General features: G+C 40.6%; 1 protein-coding gene across 1 annotated transcript in view; it reads right to left on the reverse strand.

Moving 5' to 3' along the window:
• Positions 1-22,103, reverse strand: part of anos1b (anosmin 1b) — a 135,415-nt gene extending 113,312 nt beyond the window's left edge. Inside the window, exon 1 of the mRNA XM_048604656.1 lies at positions 21,927-22,103. Within this exon, the coding sequence (XP_048460613.1) occupies positions 21,927-22,103 (177 nt within the window). The remainder of the gene's footprint in view (positions 1-21,926) is intronic.
• Positions 22,104-22,116: the final 13 nt, after the last annotated feature.

A 22,116-nucleotide genomic window follows, 5' to 3' on the forward strand; every position in this document is an offset into this window, starting at 1 on the left:
CCAACTTATAGTAACAGCAGTGTGCACCATCTGCTATGTACGCGAAAGAAATTCACCAAGGCTACTTAGACAACACGTTCCAAACCCATGACCATTATTCTCTAGAAGAACAAGAGCAGCAGATATATAGGAACACCATCACTTGAAAGTTTCTCTCAAAGGCACTCACCATCTTGACTTGAAAATATATTGCTGTTCCTTCACTGATGCTAGGTCAATACCTGGGAACTCACTTCCTCACAGAACTGTTAGTGTACATACAACAAAATAGATTTCAACAAGGCAACTCACCACCACCTTCTCAAGGGAAATTAGGGGCAGGAAATAAATACTAGCCGAGACAGTAAAACCCATGAATGAATTAAAACGAACTGTCTGATTTTCATCAGGGTCTTTTAAGGGTACAGGTTGTAAGACAATGGCTAAGCCTTGTAATGTCATTTAACAGTGCCGCTTGCTATTCCTTAGAAATAGGAATGAGCCAGCATAGTTCTAGGAATGCTATGTCTCAGACATTTATGTATATAGTGTAAATAGTTAATAAAAGTTCCTGTTCACCAGTACAAAGATAGATATGCCTCTCTCTACATCTCAACATGATCTCCCATCATGATGTCAGCAGTAGCAGACACCTTGCTTTTTTAAATTTCAAGACAAGGGAGATTTATATGCAAAATGAATAAGCAATATCACAAATTGAACTAAACTGATTGGATTAGATTACCAGAGCTTGTCAGCTCCTGCTCTGGAAGGTAAAAACAGAACACCATTGGAAGAGATCCATCCTCTATGTGTGTAATGATAAATAGAAACCGTTAGGAAGAAAAGCTAAGAGAACCAGAACAAGATAGATCCAGAATAAAAAGTATGGGTGGAATCTTGATGAGCTGGTGGGATCCATAGAATCCCTAAAGTATGGAAACAGCCCAACAAGTCCACACTGATCCTCCGAAGAGCAACCCACCCAGACCCATTGCCCTACCCTTTCCCTGTAACCCTGCATTTCCCATGGCTAACACACCTAATCGATACATCCCTGGATACTATGTGCAATTTAGCATGGCCAATCCACCTAACCTGCACATCTTTGGACTGTGGGAGGAAAATGGAGCACTCGGCAGAAACCCACACAGACACGGGGAGAAAGTGCAAACTCACACAGACAGTCGCCCGAGGGTGGAATCGAACCCAGGTCCCTGGCACTGTGAGCCAGCAGTGTTAACCACTAAGCCACCAGGTCGCCCTGGGAAGTGGGTAGAGAACCATCAAATTACACGTGCTACCTCTTCCAGGGAAGACCTGCTGGATAAGGAATTGCTAAGGCCATACCTGGAATTAAGAGACTCCAGATAGGGTGGACTAATCAGAGGGTGGCAGCTGTTGAACACTTAGCAGGATGGGTTGGGTGTTTCTGTAATTGCAGAAATGGGGAAGGAGGGAGTCAGAGGGGGTTGGAAGCAAGAGTAGAGGGCTGGCTCTCAGTGGGGACACCCTTGTCACATGTCCAGTCCTTCAGTGAGTCACCATTCCCCCCAACACTCCCTCCAAGCTCTATCTCCAAGGTGACAAATGGTTGATCTGTTGACCTGTTCGGCATGTTGCACAGGACACTCCCTCAATTGGTGATGAGGTGGGGAGATCAACCATGGGCCTTCCTCCCCCAGGCTTCCTGCCCCATGCAGGCAGAGCTGACAATGAGGCAGGGTTTGTGTGCATCACAGGCCCGCTTCATTAAATACTCCTCCCATCTCCAAGCAGAACATTCTACCTTCGCATTTCTTTATATTTGAAAGCTATATTTTAGGTTGTGGCTTTTAAAATTTTTGCCTTTGTATAATCAAGGCAGATTTCCCAGCCCAAAGATCTTATGGATTATCATAAACTACATGAATTATCTACACAGAAACACTCCAAAAGCAAAATGCTGCATGCTGTGGCAGATCAAATAGCTCATAATGAATACGGCTGAAAAGACTTATTAACTATGCTGAGGAAATCTACATTATAAGCTTATCTTTGTGAGCACACATAAACAGACTCTGTATGCTAGACACTTCACAAATATTTACCGGTTCTCAAAGTCGGTTAATATTACTTTCGAGTAACCTCTTTAAATCTATCAAATGCAAGTCAAACAAGTAATCTGCTCAGTTGAATTTTTATGACTATCTTCATAAGATTTATCCTGCCTATGAACAATAGATTTGGGTGGACCTCCAAACACCTTTCCTTTGTTATTAACATAAATTCTAATTATTCCACAAAAATGTATTTTATGCTAGAGCATGTGGCTACATACTTTTGAACAGTGGTTATGTGATAACTTCAACAGAGGAATTTGGGATAGTACTCATCAATTACATCCTCTTCCTTGGAAGATCAAGTTTCATTAACATACTTTTTTGGTGAATGAGTCACATTTCTAGCCCTTGAAGTGGATACAATGGTAGGGGAACATGATTTGATGAACAGATGAATAGCATTCCTTGTCCTCAGAACCAGGTAGTTACACTTTCTTTGCTCTCCTGAAGCAGCCATCATCTGTAAAACATATTACAGCTCATCAATCAGGAGAGGCTCTCATTTTAGATTGTAAAACTTAATTGGTAGAGAGAGGATAGTTAGAAACAGATATACTCGAGCAACAATTCATGTAGATAGATTTTTTTTAGATAGGTAGAAATTCCAAAATAAAATAGTAGATCAGACGGATGGTGCGATGAAGCATTATGACAGCAAACATGAGAAGTATTAAATAGTGGCATGCAAAACTATTCACTGATTTATGGTGAAATTTCCACAATGCGAAAAGCATGATTAAGGTTTGGGTACAAGAGTTAGCCCCTCAAACCTGTTCCACCATTCAATGAGGCCATGATTAATCTGTGGCTTATCCTCGCCATACGCATCTTTGCCTTATATTCCTGAACACATTTTGTACACGCAAATCTAGTACTCTCAGATTTAAAATTAACAGTTAGCATCAATTGACATCAGTGGGATAAGTTCCAAATGTAGACTACTGACATCAGTCCTGAAAGAGCTGTTTCTTTATTTTGCACGGAGTGATGATCCTCGAGTTGGATTTTTGAGACCAAGGTAGACAGCATGATTTGGGAAATTTCCCCACTGGATCCAATTTTTGACCTGGGAAGGTGGTTGTTGGGGAATAGTCAATTCCGAGAACACCAGAAACAGATCCTAGGCAGCCACAGAGGTGGATAATTGACAAAGCAGATTGGTTAGAAGGCCTACCTTGGTTGTCTGGGACTTTGGCCCAGCTGTTTTAAAAACCATCTAGACCACACACCTCGCATTCATTGCCCCTAATATCCCATGCTACCTCCATCCCAAATCATACACTCGCCATACTACAAGGCACAGGTCAGGAGCATGATAGAATACTCTCTACTTGTCTGGATAGGTGGAGCTTCAACAAAGCTCAAGAAGCTTGACACCTTTCAAGACAGAACAGCCCACTTGATTGGTGTCACACTTACAACCTTCAACATTCATTCCCTCCAATACCGACTCACATGTATTATCTACAAGATGGACCACAGCAATTCATCAAGTCTCCTCCAACAACATCTTCCTAAAAGGGCAAGGGCTGCAGAAGCAGGGGTACAGCTCCACCTGCAAGTTCCCATCAATCAGACATCATCCTGACTTGAAATTACACCTTCTTTTACTGTCACTTGGTCAGATTTGTGGTTGGAGGGTCATGGAATGTGTTAGGATGTACCTACAACACAAGGAATGCAGCAGATCAAGAAGGTAGCTCACTACTGTCTTCTCAAGGAATATTACAGATTATCTACAACATCACATTACCTTCCTGTATTCCAGTGCTCTAGATACAAAGGGCAGCATTCCATTAGGCATTCTGATTATCTTTTGCACCTCTTCACCATATTTTAATATCTCTGTACACAAGCTCATTGAGTCTCCACTGTCTTCAGCTTTTATGTCATGATCAAATGTCACTTTAAAGGATCTAGAAAATAATCTGAACAATTCAGTTGGTTTCCAATAGTTGTTTGGTAGTACAGTGTTTGAATGTTGCTGACAAAAGACAATTTGTGGAAGGTTTTCATTTTGCACTCATCAGAACAATTCACAAGAGTACCAACTGGCACCCTGCCTGCCTCATATTATTCTGGAAGGGTAAGACATTGGAAAAATTTGAAAAGAGGTGTAACTAGCTGTTCAAGCTGCTTTTATGCAGGTGCAACATGAGTGGTGTTCACTACTACCAGGATGCTGTTGACAACCCAAAAGAACATCCTGCCTATCAAACAAATATAGCTGATGAATTTCAGTGCTGGTGTGATCCCAGGTATGTAGGCCAAACATCACAAAGTCTCATATCAAACAGCTTATCCTTCTGGCAGTTTGCAAAAAGCAAGTTGCTGACTGTACCCAACCAGCCTAAGCTTGTAAAGCATGTAACAGAGTGTCCAATATTAGATGCAATTCTGCAAATGGGCATTTGTTGAATAATCCGGAGTTTACAAAGAATTACGGTGAAAACTAATTTAAGATTTTCAGTTAGACACTTAATGTGCCTCACTGGATTGTCTTGGAAGCTACTTACACACAGGGCCCTGGTCTTTGCGGACAGAAAAAAAAATGCATGCACTGTGCCTGTTTCAACACAACAAAATAGACGATGGCCATTCACTGGTTCAATCACAGTCAATCTGCCTGGTTAAAATTCAAACTTAACCCAACAGTTAACTGTTGATCATCATTAATTAATCTTCATTGGATGTATCTAACAATTAAAGTGCACTTGCCAACCAATCAACACTCTCCTCTTATGCAGTATAAATATTGGTTTTCCCCAAGAATTGATATATTAATGTATATGTCAGATACATTAGGGACATTCGTCAGATATATTAGACATTCAAGCGACTCTTGGATAGGCACACAGATGATAGTAAAATGTCGGGTATGCAGGGTAGTTTGATCTTAGAGTAGGATAATAGGTCGGCACAACATCGTAGGCTGAAGGATCTGTACTGTGCTGTCCTGATTTATGTTCTATGTTCTATAATATTCTTGTGAATTTTCTTGATGAATGTAATCTTACTCAAGGAGTATACTTAATCAACTTTGTAAAAATAGACCCAGTTAGGTCTTGGTATCACGTTATCTTTGTTTTTGTCTATCTCATTTTGTCATTTGAGTGATACTGTTTACTTGATTTGCCAAGATGTGAAATCAATTGTGAAATTCAAAAAAAGCTCCAAATCAAACATTGGCTACCAGTAAAAAAGGAAACCAACTATGTATAGCTGAAACAAATTTCCAGGCTTGAAAACTTTGCGAACTCTCAGTAAGAACTGTGAGAAGGAAGAGTCTAGGCCCGAAACATCAGCTTTCCTGCTCCCCTGATGCTGCTTGGCCTGCTGTGTTCATCCAGCTCTACACCTTGTTATCTCAGATTCTCCAGCATCTGCAGTTCCTACTATCTCTGTGAGAATGGTGACTTCTTAAAGCAGGAGTACCGAGTACTGCTGTTAAGGGTCTGCCAAAATTGCATAACTGTAATTGCTGCCTCAGAGCTTGCGACTCTGAAATGTTAGCTTATGATCCCAATTGGAGTCTCGAACCTCACTTTGGAAAGCCTTGAGCTAACAGGAATCATTTTTCCATGTCCACCTTATTCAGACATATCATAATCTTATACACTTGTATCAAATTTCCTCTCAATCACTTTTGCTCTACCTTCGCCAATCTAATCTTGTAACTGAAATCCCCCATCCCTGGAACTATTCTTGTACATCGCTTCCATATGCAGCCTACATTTTTCCTAATGCGTGGTGACCAGAATTGGATACAATGCTCTAGTTTGATCCTAACCAGAGCTTTAGAAGGGCATTCAATGTCTCTATTCATGAAACCGAACACTAAGAGTCTGCCTCAGAAGAAGAAATGAATAACTTTGACACACCACACAAAGTGATATTTAAACAGATGATCTAAAGCTTGGTCAAAATGTCTTATTTTAAACAGCATCTTGAAGGATGACAGAGATGTAGAGAAGTGGAAAGGTTTAGGAAAGGAATTCTACAGCTTCAGGGTTAGTGGCCACCAAACAGTTTCTCTGTTTTCAGAAAAGGAAATTGTGAGAGAAATTAGAGCAAGATTCGCCCTAGCCACTCCTCTGCACTATGAAAACAGCCACTTCAAAATTTGTATCAGAGATAGTAGGAACTGCAGATGCTGGAGAATCTGAGACAACAAGGTGCAGAGCTGGATGAACACAGCAGGCCAAGCAGCATCATAGGAGCAGAAAGGCTGACGTTTCGGGCCTAGACCCTTCATCAGAAATGGGGGAGGGGAAGGGGGTGCTGAAATTAATAGGGAGAGAGGGGGAGGCGGATAGAGGAGAGGATAGGTGGAGAGGAAACAGATAGGTCGAAGAGGCGGGGATGGAGCCAGTAAAGGTGAGTGTAGGTGGGGAGTTAGGGAGGGGATAGGTCAGTCCAGGGAGGATGGACAGGTCAAGAGGGTGGGATGAGGTTCGTAGGTAGGAGATGGGGGTGTGGCTTGAGGTGGGAGGAGGGGATAGGTGGGAGGAAGAACAGGTTAGGGAGGCGGGGACGAGCTGGGCTGGTTTTGGGATGCGGTAGGGGGAGGGGAGATTTTGAAGCTTGTGAAATCCACATTGATACCATTGGGCTGCAGGGTTCCCAAGCGAAATATAAGATGCTGTTCCTGCAACCTTCGGGTGGCATCGTTGTGGCACTGCAGGAGGCCCAGGATGGACATGTTGTCTGAGGAATGGGAGGGGGAGTTGAAATGGTTCGCGACCGGGAGGTGCAGTTGTCTATTGCGAACCGAGCGTAGGTGTTCTGCAAAGCGGTCCCCGAGCCTCCGCTTGGTTTCCAAATTTGTACTTGGGGGGCATAGTCCTAGAATAGGTCCAGACCATTCAAGAGAGATGTTAAGAAGCATTTCAACACACAAGGGGTGGTAGATGTTTGGGACTGTCTTCCACAAACAGCTGTGGATGCTGAATCAGTTGTTAATTTAAATATGAAACAGATTAAATTTTGTTAAACAGAGGAATTAAGGGATATGAGGCAAAGGCAGGTGTGTGAAGTTAGGCCACAGATCAGCCATGATCTCACTGAATGGCAGAACAGGGTTGAGGGGCTGAATGGCCTACTCCTCTTCCTACGTATTGGAAAATACTTCTGTACTGGTGACTGTCCTACTGGCTAGTAAAATTGAGTGGAAATTGCAGACAAAATAAATACGACACAAACAAAAAAAGATTCTATAAAAAATAGATATTCTATACTTAGTTTTCACAACAGTGGCTTAATCCAACAGCAGATATTTCACCTAAAATTAACAAAACTACCACTGGTGTACGAGTCTGAACAAAACCTAAACATTGTTAAAAGCAGATATGAAGTTGAAGCTTTTTAACTTGCTCTCAACATAACTGGAATGCAAGAAACAAGATTTGGAAAAGGATTAAGATTATAAAAAAACTAAAACATCCGTAACCTGAAAGATGACAACTAGTTTGAGAACAAAATAGATGTGGAAACCATACAACTCCATGAACTATCTGGTTCCCAGAGCAAAGGAATTCACACAACTATTCAGTTCAGGAAGAAACTGAGCAATAAACCCACACTAGAACTTGAAGCCAAAAGCACAGAGTAAATTCTGCTCAGACTACAACAGAAGAGGTTTACTGAAAATCTGAAAAAATGGTTCCCCAGGGGGAGGTTCTCTGAAACCAAGCAATATCATCCTTTCTACATATGGTGGAACTAATATTAAAACAATGCAGATTAGAAGCAAAATGCATTAACCGTATGTTCTACATCACTGAAACAGATGATTTTGCCTACCTTGGGTTGAGCACTTGTGAAGATGTGCAGCTGATCTTAGTAAACCATGAGATGAAGGAGGCAGCAGAGATAGATGAAGATGGTACACACATTAAAAAGCAAACCCTGCACCTCCATCCCATCCAATCAGAAGCAAGAAAGTAATTGGAGGAATAACAGTGCCTACAGATTGGATACTTTTGATAGAAACTCATTATGAGAGATAAAGCCAAATAAATGAATTACAGTCAGACATCATGATTGTCAAAGTCATCAAGACAGAGAGAGTTCTTGACAAAAATGAAAGACATCTAATGTGTAAAAGTTTGGGTACTTAAAACTTTCAGCAATTCAGTTGAAAAGTTTGAACTAGAGAGTAAAGTTGCTGACCTGGAAAGACTGAAGGCTGAGCAGGACATAATGTAGCAAATTGGTGAGGTATTTATGGAGAAACAGCACAAATTGTACAGTTCGCAGGCATTCAAAAGGGAGATCCTCAACATTAGATTGAAAACCTCAGCAGCAGATGCTTCAAACAGAAGAACTTGAAGATGAAAAAAATGATAGTGCTGAGTTCTGACAACAAATGAGTGAACTGCGCATGTAGCTTAACATATATCACATTGAAGAATGACTTAGACTATAGCAATAGCAAACGGCGATGAATGGAGAGTTTAAAAATGGAAATAGGAAATGCAAGAATCAAGCACACAGCAGGCGTAGCAGGAAGGTGAAACTATCCAAGAAGTCAGATACACAGAACGGTTGGAAGTGAAGTAAGTGCTGCAGAATCATAACACAGAGATTAAGGAGAATTACCACCAAGCCAAAGACCGACTGCAACATGCTGCTTTGCTAGGAGTCATAACATTTTACAACTAAATGATACTGTTAATTATGTTTTGGGAAAAGTGTTGAGGTTAAAATCAGATCAGCCATGATTTTATTGAATGGCAGAGCAGGCTCAAGGGGCCGAGTGGTCTCCTCTCATTCTTTGTTCGTACGTTCAGTTTTTTTATATAGAGGTCAACTGTTAATATTCTGTAAGGTAGACATATTATAAGAAAAGCTTAATGATTGGAACAGTTAAAGTGATGTATAGGGGCATTTTCTTAACAAAAGATTGATATTATACAGCATAGAGTCATACAGCACAGAAACAGACACTTCAGTCCAACTAGTCCACGCCGAACATAATCCCAAACTAAACTAGAGCCACCTGTATGCTCTTGGCCCATATCCCTCCAAACCTTTCCTATTCATGTACTTATCCAAGTGTCTTTTAAATGCTGTAATTGTGTCCACATCCACCACTTCCTCAGGAACTAAGTGTTAGCCAATCTACTTCTGGAGCATCACATCCACTGCTGCACTGCAGTCAGGTAATGAGCAGAAATGTTCAGTCCACAAGCCACACTGATAACTGTTAGAAATACATTCCGCAAAGATTTGGCATTTTGAGTCTAATTTGTGATATTTCTTGGAACCAGGAAACACCACATGAATAATTGATTATCACCATTTATGATCATTGAAACGGGAGGAAAAAGATTGACTTCCTGAATTAGGATTTGTATTAAAAATGGAAAATTTTTAAAAAATTACCTGGATGGGGACTGAGCCAATTGGAAAACATGCCATTAAAGATTCTTTAACATGTATATATATTTTTAGATTGATGAAATGTCAAAGGCAGTGCTCTCTCCACATGTTTTCAATTAACAATGTGCACCGTGCACATTAAAAACAAAATCAATCATGAACCCACCTACTGCAGGGTATATTTAATGTTAACATTTTTGCTAAAATAGAGACAAGCATAACTTTCCTCCTGATTTACACAGCTCCTTCTTTAGCACAGGAGAATAAACTTGGCTGATACATTGCATAAACAAGATCTAAAGGTTATGAAAACACTTTTACCTGCATGGTGACTCAGATTGCACCCGCACATTATCACCTGCTTCTGAAGTAGCTCATAGTTTATTACAAGTGAACCTTCTGGCCAGTTGTTGCCATGGGTCACTTGTTCCAGACAAAGGGTGAATCAACAACCAACGATGAATTAGAGGAATACATGAAGAGGAGCCGTCCAATCCCAATGCCAAATTCCCAGCGGTCAAGACCTCTGCACTTAATGTCAATCAATGTGATGTGTAACATCACTGTATCCGTTTTCTCATGGACTAAAATAATTCTGGCACTTTTGAAACGACTACCACAATGCTTAGTTCTGCAATAAGTATTAGATAAATACTAAATAAAAGCATAAATGTTAGGAGTTTCTTTTAAAATAATACACAAATATTCTATGAAAATGTAACCAATCAGAGCATTCCTGGTTTGGAGCAAAGAAATAAGACCTGTAATTTTACCCTCATTCCTGACGTCTGTCTGGGCTCAATCTAATATGTGTTCAAATAAAAACTCTGATATTTTATTCTGTTTTTCTACACCAAGAGACAATCAGTTCCCCTGTGAGTTACAAAGGGGTAAGCTATACTATCTTTTTAATCTGATGTCTTTAACCTTCTCACACCTCAGGCATGCAGTTTGAATTTATGACTAAAGACAAAGGGTACTGAAGACAGCAAAAATTTGCATCTACTTGCTTCTTAGTAAAGTTTCTCTCTGCTGGCTTCCACGAGGGAATTTCACAGAAGGTGCACAATGAGTGTCATCAGTGTTCACATTGAGGCCATAAGATGTAGGAGCTGAATTAGGCCATTTGGCCAACGAGTCTGCTTCACATTCAATCATGGCTGATATGTTTCCCAACCCCACTCTCCTGCCTTTTCCCTGTAACCTTCTCTGCTACTCAAGGAAACATCTTCTCCATGTCTACTGTATCGAGGCCTCTCAGTAATCTGTATGTTTCAATGAGATCCACCGCCCCCCCATTCTTCTAAACTCCATCGAGTATAGGCTGAGTGTCCTCAACTGCTCCTCATCTGACAAGCTCTTCATTCCCGGAATCATTCTTGTGAAGCTTCTCTTGACCCCCTCCAATCAATTGAAGAATTTGAACAGATTTTCTGCGTCAACAGATTTAATTTGAAACAAAACAGAAATATGATCTTCATAATGTCCCCAAGGTAATCGCTGAGGAAGTATAAAGCAGTGTCGTGTGTTGGGATCATGCAGGAATCCTGATGCAGCTGATGCTGAGGGAATTGGCTGGGAATTTGAAAATTCCGATGGATAATTTCCATGCGTCATGAGCTCTCTGCAGAAGTTCTGTAAAGTTGAAGAATTCAAAGAATTTCAAACTTAGAATTTTATGGGTAGATTTAAATAGGTAGAAGGCTTGGAGAAAAGTGAAGTTTTTTTTTCAAAAATCAGGTGACAGTGATCTAGAATACAATGCCTGAAGTGGTGATAGAGGCAGAAACCCTCACCATATTTAAAAAAAAACACGATATGCACTTGAGATTCTTAACCTACGAGGGTATGGATCAAAAAGTGGAAGCTGAGACCAGTTTCCTATCTCTTTTTTGGCTGATATAGGCATGATGGCTTCTCTTCATTATTCTTTATTTTTCATAGTGATGTGCTGATTTTTGCAAGGTAAACGTGGGAGTAACACAGATTTGCCATCATTTGCGGCTATTTGCAGCTCATGGCATATCTCTTTATCATGATCAATTTACTTTTATTTGGTTGAGGAGATACGTTTGATAGTCATTTCATTAAGGTGAATGGCCAATTACTTTACTTGAGGACCCAATTCAATTAGAGGCCATCTTTCAGTGCAGGCAGGATTTTCCTGCTGGAGTGCCTCAGACCCAACCATGTATGAAGCTAGTCAGCTCTCTAGAAGCAGGTTTTGATCATTAATGTCCTCTGTAAATCTGTCCATTTTCTCAACTAGACACAATGATCATGGGCCAAAGTCGGGGCTGCATTCAGGTATGGGCTCCTCCTCTGTCCCGTTGGCCTGGCAGCTGTGAAAACTGCTAAAGGTAACTGTGCCCACAGTGTTCAAAGGCCACCTCTATCCGACAGTGACCTTGCAATATTGCCCCAACATAAACAGGGGCCACCTCTCTCAATGGGACTGCTAGAAGCCCACAACCTTAGACACTTCAATTGGAACTTCTGCCTGTGGTGCCCAGTGCCATCCCCAGTTGCATGGGTCCCCTGGAGGCAGCCTGTCAACTCGCCATTTCTGGGAAGGTAATGTAGGAGCATGATGCACATATCGTCTAGGTGCTTTCTGAACCATTTAGCCAGCACTCACTGTCTTTGTTTCCATTAAAGGAATAGAGCTAAATTAAGAGGTACAAGAGAAACAAAAAGTACTGAATATGGAATTCATGAGACATTGTGCTCATGGAATATGATTTACCTAGTCCCAGATAAACCAAAATCCTGTGGTAAAAGCCAAAAGAACTGTGGATGCCGTAAATCAGGAACAAAAGCAGAAGTTGCTGGAAAAGCTCAGCAACTGGTCTGGCAGCATCTATGGAGAAAAAATCAGAGTTAACGTTTCGGGTCCGGTGACCCTTCCTCAGAGTTCTGAGGAAAGGTCACCGGATCCGAAATGTTAACTCTGATTTTTCTTCACAGATACTACCAGACCTACTGAGCTTTTTCAGCAACTTTTGTTTTTGTTCCAAATCCTGTGGTGTCACACTGCTGAAGATCCCCTTGTAAGGAATGCATATTAACATACAATCTGAATTGAAACCTTAGAATTTGTTATTGAAATGGTGGATTATTGAGTGACTGACTTGGACATTATACCTCTCTGACTGTATTAAGTATTCTTACAAACACATTCTTCATGTCATCATGCATGTTCTGTTCAAAGACAGGTCATTGGCCTTCTGGTTTGCTGCTGCTTCACCTTGGCCATTTCTCTTGATAGTCTTTGTCAGTGGTGGCTTGCCATTTCCTTCCAATCTCAGGTTTTGAGAGAGGAGACAGTATTGTCTGCAATGGTGAGACCAAATGCAGATTGTCTGATTACTTTGTGGAACACATCTATTCAGTCCACAAGAACGACTCCAGGCTTCTTGCTGCCTGTCATTTTACTTTCCCACCTTGTTTTTGTGTTGACATCTCTATCCTAAGCCTATTGCACTGGTCTAGTGAAGCTCAAGGGCAAGATTGAGGACCAGCACCTCCCCTTTCAATTTACAGTCTTCTGCACTTAACATTGAGTTGATTAATTTCAAAATATAATCTTGGCATCCGTTTTCTTTCCCTTTCATATTATGGTATCTCTCATTTTTGCTTACTGTCACACCTGCTCCGGGCATATCTTTCTTATCCCATCATCATTCCCTTTGGCCTGGAAGATTAACTTCATTCTATCTGTTCTATCTATCATTCATATCTATGACAGATCTTCCTTCTATCCTTCTCCCACCCACGTCTTGCTCATTTTTAATTTTTCTCAGTTCTGAAAAATTAACTCTGATTCACACTCCACAGATGCTGCCAGAGAATTTCCACCATTTTCTTTATTAATTTCAGACTTCCAGCCTCCAAAGGATTCTGTTTTTCGATTAGGCCCCACATCTCACTTGAAATGAAATGGTAACTTTTCTCTCTCCACAGACGCTGCCAGACCTGCTGAGTTTCTGCTGCACTTTCTATTTTTTTTTCCCTTTCAGACATCTGCAGTTCTTTGTTTCATTACACCTCAACCGAAACGTGAATCATACTCACAAGCCTGTGATATCTAAACCACATGCTAGGCGACTGAGATATTTAGCCCTCTCACACAAACACATGGCTAATCTAAATGTGGATCCTCAAGGGGCCAAATTATTTCCCCATTCCTTCACTGCACAGACTTCGTGGGATAAACCTCTTTTTTCTTACTTGTGCCATATAGAATTACCAATGCTAATATATAATGCAGAAAGCATCTGGTTTTTAATGTTCAGTACCACACTAAATCGAATCAATCCACTGCTATATTTCTCCTGAGATTGAAGTTTTAGTCAGCCTTAAAAGGTTCAAACACAATAAATCCCTAGGGATAGACAATATATATCCCGGCATGTTAAAGGTGTCTACTGAGGAGATTTGTAAGGCATTGACAATCATTATGAAGGAGCTATTGAACATAAGGAAGCACCAATAAATTAGAAAGAGATCAGTGTGGTGCTCATATTCTAACAAAATGAGATGCAGTTAACTACACACAGAATAATCTTAATGTAATCCCATATAAAAAGAGCCATCAATTGTCTGTGTAAACTTGAAGGTACATATGCTTAATAATAATTAACAGCAATCAATATGAATACAGAAATAATCCTGATTGAATAATCAACATGAATTCTTTAAAGTAACAGCCCAAGAAAACAAAAATCTGACAAAGCTTTAAACAAAAGGCGACTGGTTAAAATCAAAGTTATAGGAATTCAAGGTATGGTATGAACAAAAAAGGATTGATTGAAGATGGAGAACAATGCGTACTTGTTAGGGCAGAGTGTGGGGCTGGTTAGCTAGTTTGCGTTGCAGAGTGATGCTAATATATTTTACCCAATCAACCTGTTCAGAGATGTTATGACACACCACTGGAGCAGCAGGGACTTGAACATAATGTTCTTTAGGGAAGGAAACTGCCATCCTTACCCAGTCTGGCCTACACGTGACTCCAGACCCACAACAATGTGATTGACTCTTAACTGCACTCTGGGCAATTAGGGATGGACAATAAACACTGCCTAGCCAGCAACACCCTAATCCCATGAATGAATAAAGGACTATCAACTCAACACAGACAATTGCCTAAGTGTGGAATCGAACCTGGCTTCTGGCGCTGTGAGGCAGCAGTGCTAACCACTGAGCCACCATGCCGCCAAAGTGCTTGCATCTTCCAATACTGCTTATGCATTTTCATATAGCCCATGCCAGCTCTATGCTATTTCATATTCTCCATGGCCCCTCTATGCCCTGACACTCATTATGCCCCTTCTGTGCCTCCCAAGTTTCCTCCATAACCACTCATCCAATATCCACAATGGGCAGACCTCATAAGCTTTTGAAGATGAAAATAAACTCCCAAGAATCTAATAGAGTTCTAACTCTAACACACTTTGTACTAGAAAAAACACTAATTTATGAAACCCATTCAAAAATGTAAATTGTCTGATGTGGTCAATCTATTACAAATACAAGCAAACATCTGTTTTACTAAACACATCAAAGACAACCAATCATTTAGTAACCTCTTAAAACTGTCCCCTATTGAGATAGGTGGTTCTAGAAGTTTTGAAATGGAACCAAGTATTTATTATATGCTCAATAAACTAAACAATTGAGTCTGCTGTAATTGCAACAATAGATGGCCTGTCAATTGATGCACTCCAACAGTGTTGTAGTTTTGTATGTTCTAACTGAAAGGGACAGACATTTTTTAACCCAAATTTAAAGGGCTAGAAAATCATTTAAATCGAGACACTTAACAGACCATAAATCTATGTTTATTTGTCTTTCGTAAAAGCAAGGCTCCCATGCTGTGAGTTAAGACAGCGAGAACAATGAAAATTCAGTGTATCTTTATTCAGCAATCAAATCACCCCACTGAGTTTGAATTTCATTCCATGCTTCTCATCCCTGTCCATTCTCCCTGCCAGCAAAAATGGAATCTGCCAGAAATAGAGGTGGGACTTTTGCATCTGAGTTCCACCATCATTTTTAAAGGTCTCCTTTGTCAACTGGCTCAACAGAATTTCAGGCCTTTATAGTTTTTATGGTTTCCTTCTGCCACATTTCTTTAATGTACAGTTGTCCAATCAAAATGAATGACTCTTTAATTGAAAGAACTCTGAAACAGTTCCATACCTGACTAACTTCTAAAAATGACAAACTTTGCCATAAGCAATGAAATTATTTGTAATTGCTGTAGGAAGATTGTAAAAATCTAGAATTACTTTCAAAATAACAGACTAAAGTTTTTAATAAAAATCAAGAGTGAGATTATTTTCCCAGATAGACAACTCAATTAAAGGTGTGATTTTAAGGCTGCCTACCCAGTGGCTAGCAAAAATTGGCTGAGAAACCTATCAGTCACAAACTGTTTTGTTCCCATTGTCTTCTATTTTAACATGTTCTCCTGAACATAGAGTGATAGAGTAATAGAGTCATACAACATAGAAACAGACCCATCGGTCCAACTCATCTTTGCCGACCAGGTATCCCAAACTTAACTGGTCCCATTTGCCTGCTTGGTCCATATCCCTGTAAACGTTTCCTATTCATGTAGCTGTCCAAACCTCTTTTAAATGTTGTAGTTGTAACAGCCTCTACCATTTCCTCTGTGTGAAAAAGTTGCCCCTAGGGTCCATTTTAAATCTTTCCCCTCTCATCTTAAACCTATGCTCTCTAGTTTTGGATTCGCCTACTCTTGGAAAAAGACCTTGGCTAGTCACCTTATCCATACCCCTCATGATTTCATAAACCTCTATAAGGTCACCCCTCAGCTTCCAACGCTGCAGGGGAGAAACGTTAGCCTCTCCTAACAACTCAAGCCTTACAGTACCAGCAGCATTCTTGGAATCTTTATCTGCACCCTTTCTCATTTAACAACATCCTTCCTATAGCAGCACAACATAAACAGTCCTCAGGGGCACCCAAATGAAGCCACTGGGGTTCTTCTTTAAATATAAGAACATAACAAAATGGAATTCTGCTGATGGACTTGGACTGTTATTTTAACCAGTGCCTGACCAAAAAAGCTGTTGTGACTTTGCCAAAACCAACTTCCTATAACTTAACGGTGCATTGATGGTCTTTCCTTTGGTCCATACAATGGCTTCCTGTCACCTGACATTACACTGCCACCCACTGACCTCTTCCCATCTGTTCTGAGGGGATCAGTGACTAGATCAGTGAGGTGTAGTGTTCACCTCAAGCAGACACCAATATCTTTTTCCATGCTAATATTGGGCCTTCAGATTATTAAAATATTTTGATGGCATCTTCACATAATAGTTTTTTTGTATAATTTTAGTTTATTTATATAAAGCATGCTGGTGAATGACATGTATACACCTTTCAAACATTATCAATGACATACAGAAAATAAAAGCTAATGTTTATAAAAAACACCATTATCTGTATTCAAATCTGCTCCACATACAAAGTTCAGGCACAAGTATCAAAAACAGCTACTACTATCATTTCTGCTTTCTAGGATCATATTGCTGGTTGACACTTTTTACAGTCACCTTATTTAATTGTACTTCCACTACAAAAACAGACCATTCTGTCCAATAGGTCCATGCCAGCATTCATGTTCTAAATAACTTTATTTCTACCTTTCTAAAGTGAAAATGTAGTTGTGGATTAAATTCTAGAAATGCAACGGTAGATTTTATAGATCCCAGGTCCCTGCTCCCAGCAATGTATTTTGTGCCTCGGGAGAACCTATCAAGAATCAAGTTCTGGTGCTCATTTGACCCTGCAAAACTAAAATTAATGGACAGAAACTCCTCTGGGGCACACTAACCTCCCAGTCTGATTCTTGACATGTACACATGACATAAAAAGCTCCATGCTCTTTTACAGATTTGTTAAATCAACCCTATCATGGCAATACAAACATACTCTGGAGGGTAGTATTTAAACCATACTTCGAATGCTATTTGTGATGCATTGCTTGACTAACACATGTTCCAGCTTATTTCAATCTAAACTGTAATAAGTTTCAAACAACACTGTGAAATTTAACAAGAAGCTCTTGCATTATTACAATCAAATGATCTCCTAACATTCCATTATCAACATTAGTACATATCAGCAAACTTTCTCAGAGTACAATTAACAATTTAAACTGACCCAGTTTAGAGTGCCCAATTTGCTTTCATCCTTTCACTTACATGTATGATTCTATATAGGTTTCTCCTGATGAATTCTTACTTGTCAATTTTTACAAAACAATTTCAGAATTTCACTGGTAAGTTAAACAGATAAACAACACAGCACTGTATTGATATTATTCTTGTACATGCGCCTTTTTTCTGTACAAGTTGACAAATGGTCCTAAAGCCATATTATTTTTAAAGCAGTGCTGATTATCCATGTTTAAAAATGAGCAGGTATTTGAGAAATATTTATAAACAAATTTATTTGAAATATCATGGCTCCAACAGGAATCATGGCAGCACAGAAGGCTTCACTAAATTGAAAGTTTATCTCCTGAACAAGAATATGCGGTCAAATACAGGATGATATTTCACTCAACCATACAATTATACGTTCATGGAGATGACCATTATTGACCCCATGAACAACCACATAGTCAAAAAAGTGGACAGAAAAAGAAGTTGTTACTGGTGAATTCCAGGGTGTTAAGCCATGTAAAATACAGTGGGTTATTAGTGCCACTGGTTTATAGTAATGGAGTACGTCAAATTTTGTTTTGATGTCATGGTATTCTGAGATTTTAAAATAGTATTTTGGCAGATTAAATTGCATGATTCTGTTGAGTTTTCCACAGAAGCAATGTCAGTAGCCTTAATTATTATTATTATGATATGTTTCTTTAAGGGCTAATTCTATGCTCTCGGACAGCATGTTGCAAATGCACAGCCCATATTTTTCTACTCATTTAACATTGATACATGTAGAATCACAAGCTTTATGCCTGCAATGTGTACTGTGTGGGCACTACTCCCTGCTGACTGCATAACAGTGGAGAATTGGCCCTTGCATTTTTATCTGTTATCATGTATAAAGCTTGAGATACAAAGGAAGGTGATAGGCAACAATTAACAAATTAGAGATTGTGGCATTTAATACTGGTGACGTGAGGGAAATTGTGGGGTTCGTGCTGCGGTCTTAAGGTGTTAGTACGAGGATGGCAGACATGCAAAAATTAGTGCGGTGTAGGGGATGCTTGGGTTGTCTCACCATGTCGTGTGAGATTCTTGAGGTACATGATTGAAGATTTCTAAGATCTGGCAACACTGGAGATGGAGCTTCTGAGGAGTGCAATTACAGGCATGGTCCCCAGGTTTGGGAGGAATGCAGTAGAGATGATTGTACTTGGAGAGATCTCAAAGTCTGGAAACTGGGAGAGGATGTCAGATGTCTGGACACGTATAGAAGATAGTTCTATTTCCTGAAAAAAAAAACGACACTAAAAAGTGGCTTTGGTTCTAGGGCCTTCAGATCTTGTTAGTACATTGGGTGGATGATTGCAATGTCTTGAGCAGTGATTTGATTTGATTTACTTATTGTCACGTATACCTAAGAACAGAGAAAAGCATTGTTTATGAGTAGTACTCGCAGGTCATAATAAGCAAGGATATACAGATCATAGGGTGAAGAAAAAAGTTAGACAAAGTCGTGCAGGTTATGTCACACAGGGCATACACTAGGCAAGATCAACAAGATTAGCATTATTTGAAGTTAGACAGTCCACTCTTCAGTCTAATATTGGCGGGAAGAAGCTGTTCTTGAACCTGCTGGTGCATGTGTTCAAGCTTCTGTATCTTCTGCTTGATGGAAATTGCTCTAGGAGAGCATTACCGGGGTGCGATAGGTTTTTGATGATGTTGGCAGCCTTTCCATGGCAACGAGCCATATAAATGGAGTCCATGGATGGAAGGTTGGCTTCCGTGAAAGTGCCAGAAAGTGGGGAATTAAGAAAGCGACCTTTTATATGGAAGAATTGAGCAGTAGTGAAGAAAGGTCACTGGACCCAAAACATTGACTCTGCCTTCTCTCCACAGATGCTGCCGGAACTGCTGAGTGTTTTCCAGCAATTTCTGTTTTTGCGTGAGCAGTAGCTGCCCAGGAACTGGACCTAGGGGAAAAATAGGGTTTTAAACACCGTGAGGATTACCCAGGTATGTGGAAACAAGGTCACCAACATTATGAGGGGGTGTTCCATTGAGTGGCAGCATTTAGAGTAGATTTGTTGAGTATCAGTCTGCTGACCCCCGTCAGCCTTTTTGGGTCTCATCCATCTGTTTTTGGATTCAAGGCCCCTTATACTCCTATCTCTACAGAAAGATCTAATTCAAATACCATTTGAGGACAGAGAGACATAATCTATGCAAACACTTCAACAGGGAGTGCTTTTAGTGCTGATTGTTGCATTATCAAAACTGACGTATTTCCCATGTAAGATTAAGCTGATGCTTATAGGGAATCACAGTGCCTCAGTGATTAGCACTGCTGCCTCAAAGCACCAAGGACCTGGGTGAGTTTCCTCCCACAATCCAAAGATATGCAGGTTAGGGGGATTGGTCATGCTAAATTGCCCATAGTGTCCAGGGATGTGCAAGCTAGGTGGATTAGCCTTGGGAAACACAGGGGTCAGGTGCCTCGGTGGGATGCTGTTCACAGGGTTGGAATGGGCTTGATGGGTCAAATGGCCTGTTTCCACACTGTAGGGAATCTATTCTATTTGAATGCTCAAGTGAATGTGAAATGCCCAAATGTCCAAACTTAAAGAACAATAGTTAAGATTTTCCAGTATCCTGGCCAATATGTGTTCTTCAAGCAACAGTGTCTAAACAGTCATTTTTCTTATTCTCACTTGTGACTACACTTCAAACCCAACTAATTTTTGTAAAGCACTTTGGGATACCCTCAAGATATGAAAAATGTTAGGTAAATGCACGTTCTTTCCTACTCATGCATAGTCCACTGGCTACACAAAAACAAACATTTATCCCTACTTAAATTTTCAGATGCTTTTGAAATCTATGGGACAAACATGATACTAGACTTGAGGTGAAAATTCGGTAGCACCGGAAACTCTAGTCATAACTTTCAGTACTATACTTGAATGTCAGCAGCTGTTAAAAGTCAAGCAGGTGCTGAAAAATGAATGGGCTACGAGAAACTTTCATCTTCATATTAATCTTAAATGGATGACTAGATTTCAAAAGCATTGAATTAGCTGCAGAATAATAACTAGGAAAGTTATTGAAGATAAAAGCTACACAGGTTGCTACAAATATGGGGTACCATGTGTTAACATTAAAGGAATTCTGGCTTAAAGGTATCAATTGGAAATTTCAACAGGAATTTTCTTCCTTAAGAGATAAAACTTGTACAATATTACAAGGAAACCTTTTGAAAATGAACATAAATTCAAACATTGAGATAATGCTCATTGATGTTTGGAAGTGTGTCTGAAAATGCAGATGTCTCAAATTGGCTGTATTAACTCAGAGACTAAAACCTGTCCTAAGTGGTCACCTGTAGGGGCTGGATCCACCTGGTGCCTCTGACCAACTCTGTGTTTACATAGGTAGGATGGCTGAAACACTGCTGCGCCCAATTTCTAGGGTCTTCCACTCCTATTTCAGGTATTTCCCTATTCACCTTTAGGGTTCATCCTTCTATTCGTCCCATTATCAGGGGGTGGAGTTGGGAATCGGGGGAAGCCATTGCCCATCTTTGTCAGTCTCAGGTAGTCTCCATTCTGCATACTGAAGTCTCAGTAGGATACACACCGTCTCCACGTCCAGTCTGGGTGGGATCTTCTCCCTCAGTGAGAATTTCACATAAGTACAGAATAGCCACGGTACAGAAGAAGGCCATTTGGCCTATTAACGTATTTAGCTTTCTGAGCATTTTGATTTGTTGACAATTTCCTGCCTTTTCCCTGTAACCCTGCACATTTGTTCTCACTTAACATTTGTTTTTTTTTGCAGAACACATTAAATCTGTGCACCTGGTTCCTCGCCCAATTTTTGAGTGGGCACAATTCCTTGTTATTTACTCTGTCCAGGCCTGCCATGATTTTGAAAACTTGTACCAAACCTCTTCTCATCCTTCTTTCCAAGAAAAACACCAATAGCCCTCTCCATGACCCAGTCTCACTGAGATCTGCCCCAATGCCCCAGTCTTGGTAGGATCTGGCATTTCCCATGCTCCAATAGGATTTAATTCCATATACCCTCTTCTCAGTGGATCTCATGCCCCACTCTCAGTAGATCTCACCCCCATGTCCCACTCAGTGGATCTCTCCCCTTACCCCACTCTCAGTGGATCCCCCATGCTCAACACTCAGTGAACTCCCCGTGCCCCACTCTCAGTGGATCCCCATCCCGTGCCCCACTCTCAGTGGATCCCCCTTACCTGCAGGCTCCTGAAGCTCGCGCTCAGGTGTGCGATGTGCAGCGCGAGGCAGCGCGAAGTGCACCTGGCCCGGGAGACACTCGGTGCCGCCGGGCCGCTCCCCAGCCGCCGCCCGCTGCCCACCGGCAAGACGGAGCACAGTAACCCGGGCAGCAACATCCACAGCCCGCTCGACATCGCAGCGAGAACA

The sequence above is a fragment of the Rhincodon typus genome, chromosome 13, assembly GCF_021869965.1.
Source record: "Rhincodon typus isolate 14 chromosome 13, sRhiTyp1.1, whole genome shotgun sequence".
Classification (NCBI taxonomy): domain Eukaryota; kingdom Metazoa; phylum Chordata; class Chondrichthyes; order Orectolobiformes; family Rhincodontidae; genus Rhincodon; species Rhincodon typus.